This window comes from Myotis daubentonii, chromosome 1, assembly GCF_963259705.1.
Source record: "Myotis daubentonii chromosome 1, mMyoDau2.1, whole genome shotgun sequence".
NCBI classification, from domain to species: domain Eukaryota; kingdom Metazoa; phylum Chordata; class Mammalia; order Chiroptera; family Vespertilionidae; genus Myotis; species Myotis daubentonii.
In genome coordinates, this window is record NC_081840.1 from 1,692,097 (window position 1) to 1,699,892 (window position 7,796).

A 7,796-nucleotide genomic window follows, 5' to 3' on the forward strand; every position below is an offset into this window, starting at 1 on the left:
CAGAAACTTTGCAGGCCAGAAGGGAGTGGCAAGAAATATTCAAAGTGATGAATGCCAAGAACCTACAACCAAGATTACTTTATCCAGCAAAGCTATCATTCAGAATTGAAGGTCAGATAAAGAGCTTCACACATAAGAAAAAGCTAAAGGAGTTCATCACCACCAAACCAGCATTATATGAAATGCTGAAAGATATTCTTTAAGAAGAGGAAGAAGAAAAAGGAACTCTTACCATTTGCCACAGCATGGATGGAACTGGAGAGCGGATAAATACCACAGGATCTCACTCATTTGTGGAATATAATGAACAACATAAACTGATGAACAAGGACTGATCCAGAGACGGAGAGGCATTGATTGGACTGTCGGGCCTTGGAGGGAAGGTAGGGGAGGGTGGGGGCAAGGGGGAAAGATCAACCAAAGGACTTATATGCAAGCATATAGGCCTAACCAATGGACACGGACAACGGGGGGGGGGTGAGGGGATGAGCGGGGGGGGGGGGGTAGAGGGTACACATATGTAATATCTTAATCAATAAAAAATATTAAAAAAAAAAAAAAAGAAAAAGCTAAAGGAGTTCATCACCACCAAACCAGTATTATATGAAATGCTGAAAGGTATCCTTTAAGAAGAGGAAGAAGAAGAAAAAGGTAAAGATACAAATTATGAACAACAAATACACATCTATCAACAAGTGAATCTGAAAATCAAGTGAATAATCTGATGAACAGAATGAACTGGTGATTATAATAGAATCAGGGACATAGAAAGGGAGTGGACTGGCTATTCTCTGGGGCGGGGGGAAGGGGTTATGGAGGATGGAGGAAGAGACTGGACAAAGATCGTGCACCTATGGATGAGGACAGTGGGGGGGGGGTGAGGGAGGAGGGTGGGGTGGGAACTGGGTGGAGGGGAGCTATGGGGGGAAAAAGAGGAACAAATGTAATAACCTGAACAATAAAGATTTAATTAATAAAAAACAAAACAACATAAAATCAAGGCCGCCCTGGCTAGTGGGATCAGCTGCCTCCTGCACGCAGGACGGGGAATCCGACCGTGCCTCCTGGTTCCTAGGGTGACGCTCAAGCACTGAGCCACTCTGCTGGGCTATTTTCTGTGTCTGAAATAATTCAGACTTCCAAACGCTTCCTGCTTCAAGTCCTCAGGAGCTCCTTGCCCTGTGATTCACCCCATCGGACCTTTGCAGCCTCCCTCCGCCTCTCCCAGACCTTTGCTCCCTCCAGCTGGGTTCCCCCCAGAGTGCCTTTCCCCTCCCCACCTGGTCTTTCTGGCTAAGTCCACTTCCGCTGCAAGCTCCTAAGCCAGTGGTTCTCAACCTTGGCTGCACATTAGAATCACCTGGGAATCTTTTTAAAATCCTGATTTCTGGGCCCCCTCCTCCGGAAATTCCGTTTCTTTGTTCTGGGGTGGGGCCACAACATCAGTAAGAAAGAAACAGAATTTCCGGAGGAGGAGGCCCAGAAATCAGGATTTTAAAAAGATTCCCAGGTGATTCTAATGTGCAGCCAAGGTTAAGAACCACTGTCCTAAGCAGTAGAGAAATGGGGTCAGATATGACTTTTAGAAAGGGGCTTCTGGGAACCCCAGCAAGGAGGGCATGGAGGGGCGGAGAGAGAGCTGCCTGGAAGCCAGCTGTATGCCAGGCACCCACAGCTGATGCCCTTTCACCCTCATTCCACTGCTGCCATGGAGACGCCTGAGGCCTCCACTCCAGCCCTTGTCTTCTTGGGGCCGAGGCAGCAGGGCGGCTGCAGGCCTGAGCCACCAGCTCCCGAGGCTGTCTCCCAGACCTGGGGCTCCCAGAGGCCGAAGGTCAGCCCCAGGACCGCCATTCCTTCGGACCCCATCCTACGCAGACACCGGGGACAGGGGAGGGGAGTGGGATAGGGAACCGGAGCTGAGAGAGGGGAGGAGGTCAAGGCTGAGGCCAGGCAAAGTGGAACCCAGATCCAGGCAAGTAATTAAGTGCTCCCCGGAGTGCGGCTGCCGCCTGCGACCCAGCTCCTGTGCATCTGGCTGCCATGGGCCCCGGGAGGCCTGGGAGGGCCTGCAAGGCCACACCGCACTGAGGCCAGGCAGGGCTTTGGGTGAGGGCGCCTGGGTGCGTCTCCGCGTGACCTGCGCGGTGCCCCAAACCTCGGACCCCTTGTGGGAAAGCTGGGGCCCAACCCAGCACACGTCTGAAGAAAAGCAGGGGAAGCGCCTGGCTTGCGTCCTGGCTGCTGCTGGTTTGGAGGCCACCCTCTGTGAGCCCCAGTTTCATCGCTCCCAGCACTACGGAATGTGAACATGGCACACAGTGGGTGCTCACAAAGTGCTGTCTGCACCCGTCCGTCCATTCCCTGGGAGCGTCCTCGGCGCCCCCAGCCTGAACCCCAGAGCCTCTGACCCCGAGGCCCCTACCCCAGCCGGCAGAGGCCCTTAGGGGTCACAGCTCCCGCCTCCTGACCCCTCCGCGTACAGATGTCTTCCCAAGGTCACAGGGTCATTGCAAAGGGGACCTCGACTACGACTCAAGGGGCGACCAGGAAAGTCCCGGTCGATGGACCCGGGGCGTCCACGCGTGCGCCGCCCCGCAGGCAGGAGCCGCCGCCCGGGGCCTCCCCTCCCCGCGGCTCGGTTTCCCGAAGCCCCGCCCCGCGCGCCCTCAAGTTTCTCCCAACTTTTCGGCAGGTCCCGCCGGGCGCCCCGCCCCCCGCTGATGACGTAACAATGGTGCAGCGCGACGGCCAATGGGCGGCGGCGGGGGCCGGCAGGGCGGGCCAATGGCGGCGGCGGACGGCCCCGCGGTCCTGCCCGGCCCGGGCCGCACTGCGCCGCCCGCCGCCCGCCGCCCGCCCGCCGCCGGCGCCCGCACCGCCTCCCAGCGTTGGGACGGACCGCGGGGCCCGGAGAGCGGCTGCGGGCGCGGGCGGCGGCAGCTCCCCGTCTGTCCGTCCGTCCTGGGACCTTCGCCTCCGCACTCCCCGCGCAGGCCCGCGGCCACCGCCCCCCACGGTGAGTCCCCCGCCGCTCCCCCGGCCCGCAGCCCCTGCGCCGGGCGCTCCCCCCGGGCCGCCGCCCCCCTCACGCCCCCTGGACACACGCACACGCAGGAGCCGCCTTCCCTGCGCCAGCCGCCGGCCCGCAGCACCGGCCTCGCCCCCGGCGGGGTCCCCGCGTCCCCGGGAGGGGACCGGGAGGAGCTGGCGGGCGGCCCGGGACGCGCCCCTCGGCTCTCTTCAGCCCCACCCCCCACTCACCCAGCCGCGGCCGTGACTCAATGCCCGGTGACGTGGGGCGGCCCAACTTTACGTAACCCGCCCGGCGCCCCACGCTGCCCACACAGGGTCCACCTGGGGCGCAGAGGCCCAGGCGTGGGGGGTGTCTAGTCGCAGTGCCCCCCAAAGGGCGCTGGGCCTGCAGGCCGCCCCCACCGTGCCCATCTCCGTAACTTAGTTCCCGGACCTTTTTGACTTTTGATCTTGGACTTAGCCCTGGGAGAAAGCAGTGGGGACCTTGGGCCGGGGTCAAAGGCTCAGGTGGAGGCTGGGGGCGCAGAGGGCAAGGTCAGGGCTCAGGATGGGCCCCCTCAGGGGTTGGGACACCCCATGTATGGAAAGAGCCCCAAATGAGAGGCAGGAGATCCGGGCTGGAGGCTTGGCTCTGCCATGGCTTGCTGCCTGGTCCTTGCCTAGCCTGCCCCTTGCTGGAGAATGGCTGACAGCACCTGCTTCCCCTAGTGGCTGGGAGTGCACCCCAGGCTCTAGTTGACTTCACCCTCCAGCCCCCTCCCAGGAGCCAGGGGTGTGGACACCCTGCAGACATCATGTTTGGGTGGAAGGTAGCGTCCCGCCCCGCCCCAAACTCACCCTGCTGGGCTCGCGGCCTGCATTCCTCTCTTCCTTACAGATGAAGGCGCAGTGACAGACCCGCGTCTGCTAGGGGATCCCGTGCAGGAACCAGGTAGGTCTGAGTCCAGAGCTCTGCCCCTGCCCTGCCTGGGGGTAGACTCTAGGGGTCAGGGGTCAGAGGACAGGTCAAGGTTAGGACAGGGATTTGTCCTACAGAAAGGACTGGGCTACAGAAAGAGTTTGGCTCCACTTGAGATGTGGGTCAACTTTCCTACCCGCCACCGGGCCTTTTCTCTGTTGGGGGTGGATGCGCCCGGCCCAGGGGGGCAGGACCTCTCCCCGTGGGGTCCCTGGGCTGGGGGGCGGGTAAGGTTTCACTGTGGTCATGGGGTGGGAGGAGCTGCGGGCAGAGGTAGGTCTCCTAGAGATGCCAGAGAACGAGGGGATTTCAGGTCAGGCGCAGCTGGAGCAAGGAGGTGGGTGGTGGCTGGGGTCTGGAGGGAAGGGAGCTGCGAGGAGTGCCTGGAAGGGCCGGTGAGGCTGGAGGTGGGTACAGTGTCGGCCCTGTGAGGGGTGATCAGATCCCCTCTTAGGCCCTCCGGTTTCCCCCAGCGGTGGGGACAGGGGCCCAGGCGCCTCACCGTGTCCCCTCTGCCTGTAGGTGGTTGGCCGCGGAGCCCATGCCCTGAGGCCGGCGTGGCCCCTGCCAGCATGCCGTGGGACGCACAGCGGCCGGGGGGAGCGGACGGCGCCAGCGCAGCGCGCCTGCGGGCGCAGAAGCAGTGCCGCAAGTCCTCCTTCGCCTTCTACCAGGCGGTGCGCGACCAGCTGCCCGTGTGGCTGCTGGAGGACATGCGCGCCAGCGAGGCCTTCCACTGGGACGAGCGCGGGCTCGCCGCCGCCTACTCGCCGTCCGAGGCGCTGCTCTACGCGCTGGTGCACGACCACCAGGCCTACGCGCACTACCTGCTGGCCACCTTCCCCCGGCGCGCGCTCGCGCCGCCCAGCGCCGGCTTCCGCTGCTGCGCCGCGCCCGGGCCGCACGTGGCGCTGGCCGTGCGCTACAACCGCGTGGGCATCCTGCGCCGCATCCTGCGCACCGTGCGGGACCTGCCGGCCGACGAGCGCGCGCGCCTGCTGGACCGCCGGGGCTGCGGCCGCGTGGAGGGCGGGGGCACGGCGCTGCACGTGGCCTGCGAACTGGCGCGGCCCGAGTGCCTCTTCCTGCTGCTCGGCCACGGGGCCTCGCCCGGCCTGCGCGATGGCGGGGACCTCACGCCGCTCGAGCTGCTGCTGCGCCACCTGGGCCACGACTCCGGGGCCACCCCTGCCACCGGGGCGCCCGCTGTGCCCGGGGAGGCGCGTCAGCGCCGCCTGCTGCTGCTGGACCTGCTGGTGCTGTACACGCCCGCGGCCGCCCGCCTGGCCCGCCGTGAGCTGCTGGGCGACCGGCCGCGCTGGCAGCGGCTGCTGGGCGAAGACAAGTTCCAGTGGCTGGCGGGCCTGGCGCCGCCCTCGCTCTTCGTGCGCGCCATGCAGGTGCTGGTCACCGCCATCTCGCCCTGCCGCTTCCCCGAGGCCCTGGATGAGCTGCCGCTGCCGCCCTTCCTGCAGCCGCTGGACCTCACGGGCAAGGGCTAGCCCCGGGCGCCCTGGGACTGGACGTGGGAGAGCACTATTTTCGGAGGTTGTACTGGCACTTTACTTACACTGACCGCTGTACGTTAGACTCTGCCTCGTCTGTCCCATCGTGGCGCTGGGAGGGTGGCAGCTGGGCTCCAAGCCGCAGGTTTTCTGAGTCTGGCTGGGCTCAGTGCGTGACCTCCCTGCGCAGAGCGGGGTTGAGGGATCAGTGGCTCCCAAGAGCAGGCCTTGACCTCAGCTCACTGCCCAGCCTGAGGAAGGTGAGGGCCAACCTTCCACCCTCATCTCTCGATTCTAGAACCTCCTGGAAGGTTATCCCTCTGGGAGTGACCGCTAAGCTGAGCCGGGCTGTGGACTGACAGCAGGGGGCTGGGTCTGGAGGGCGAGGAGGCCAGGAAGGCTGCAGTGGTACAAGGGGAGGTGTGCCCCAAGCTGGTCCTCCCTATCCCACACTGGCACCTGCCCCCTCCCACACTGGGTGTCACTGTGACTTCCCCACCAAACCTGGTCTCCCCAGGCCTGGCCTCGTGCTGTCACCCCCTTTTTTCTCCCTGAGGATGAGCAGGCACCCAGCCTGGGCTCCTGGCCCAGCTCCACCCCCTCAGGTGGGTTGGCTGTGCCTTGACCCCTCAGTCCCCCAAGGTGGGCCTCCCAGGGGGTGTTAGGTGGTGCCCAGGGTGGTGTGGCTGCATCGCCCAGTGGCAGCCTGCGATGTGGTACCTCCCCTCTCACCCACAGGCGTCAGTCCCCAGTGAGGCTTGTGGAGGCCGTGCCCAGCCAGTAGAGCTGGTTTCCGCAGGCAGGTTCTCAAGGTGCAGACTGGCCAGCAGACCTGTCACAGCCTTTCAGGGAAAGGGGCCCTGGCGGAAAAGCGGGGTCCATGCCCAGGCGCCTTGGACCAGGAGCACAGCCAGGCTGCAGGGCTCAGGAATTCTGGGCCGTGAAATTCAACCCGGGGGTGGCAGCCACGGTGTTCTGCCAGGAGCTGAGGGCTAAAGGTGTGCATGACGTGGTCACCAGCCTGGCGGGGCACCCGCTGCCCACCCTGCCCCAGCGTCCCTGAGGGGGGCATGCCTGGGGGCCAAAGAGGCTTTGGTGGCCATAGGACGGGATACAGAAGGGGCCTGGGTGCAAGAAAGTCTTGCTTAGGGGACCTGGTTCTGGCCTGCACCTACCACTCACTCTCAGGGTGACCTGGGACACACCCCTGTATCCCGAACTTCTGTGTCCCCATGTTTACAAAGTGTTTTGGACCATCTCCAAGCTCTGCGTGCCCTGAAAAGGATGTGACCCCAGTTCTAGGACGTGTGGGGTGGGGGTGCACAGGCCTGGTGGGAAGGAGGGGGTAAGGGTGTGCAGCCAGTGGCTGATCCCTCCCCATGTGTCCTGGGCCAGTTGGGTAGCTTCTCTGAACCTTGACACGGGGCAGGGGGCGGGGGGTGTTGGATACTCACCTCTCCCAACTCAAAACGGCCTCAGGAGCCCCTGGTTCCTCTACACGGCCCCAGTCCTGCCGCTGTCAGGGAGGGGACATTTCCTGAGGGGAGACGGGACGGGGAGCCAAGTGTCTAGAACAGGTCACGGTGGCTCTGGGGGTGAGGGGGGAAGGGGCTTGGAGCCCTGATGCTGGGCACCTGGGCCTGCAGACTTCCTCTTAGTTTCCCCAGCGCCAGCTCTGGGGCCTCCGAGGGGCTGGTCCAGGGCCCGGGCCGAGGTCCCCTCTCACTCCCCCTCTTCGGGGACAACCTCCTTTGTGCCCCCTGGGCTGGGACTGGGGTGAGGCAGGGGCAGGGGTGAGGCAGCTGTCCCATCTCAGGGCTCCCTGAGGCCCTGCAAGGGGGATGCCTCTCGTTGTCGGGCAAGCGGAGGTGGCACCTGGGCTGGTCCCGGAGTTTGGGGCAGGATCCCAGCAAGAGGATGTGGGTGGCAGAGTGGGGAAGGCCAGGGCCCAAGTCGAGTGGTTTCGTTTGGGGTGAGCAGGGGATTGCACCCTCATTTCTTGGGTGACATTGGGGTTCCATCTCAGCACCCCTTGGAGGAGTGGACAGGACGGGGGCAGCCCGGGCATCAGCCCGATGTCCTCGCTGAAGGGAGAGGGAGCCCAGGCCAGCTCACAGACCTGTGACAGCCCAGCGGGCAGGGCCTGGTTCTGGGCACGGCCTCCACAAGCCTCACTGGGGACTGACGCCTGTGGGTGAGAGGGGAGGTTCAGGGCAGATAAGGGTATCTGGTGGCCGCTGCTGGCCGGGAGGGGGGAGGGTTGGAGGGGAGGGAGGGCAGGCCCAGCTTGGGCTTAT

General features: G+C 64.0%; 1 protein-coding gene across 1 annotated transcript; it reads left to right on the forward strand.

Moving 5' to 3' along the window:
- Nucleotides 1–2,789: 2,789 nt before the first annotated feature.
- ANKRD9 (ankyrin repeat domain 9) lies at nucleotides 2,790–5,582 on the forward strand. The gene is made up of 3 exons (XM_059685868.1): nucleotides 2,790–3,019; nucleotides 3,914–3,967; nucleotides 4,517–5,582. The coding sequence occupies exon 3, from the start codon at nucleotides 4,567–4,569 to the stop codon at nucleotides 5,494–5,496; it is 930 nt and encodes a 309-aa protein (XP_059541851.1). The 5' UTR covers nucleotides 2,790–3,019; nucleotides 3,914–3,967; nucleotides 4,517–4,566; the 3' UTR covers nucleotides 5,497–5,582.
- Nucleotides 5,583–7,796: the final 2,214 nt, after the last annotated feature.

What these genes read in the sequence shown, in the direction of transcription:
- ANKRD9 (XM_059685868.1), top strand. Translation starts at nt 4,567, where the DNA reads ATGCCGTGGGACGCACAGCGGCCGGGGGGAGCGGACGGCGCCAGCGCA.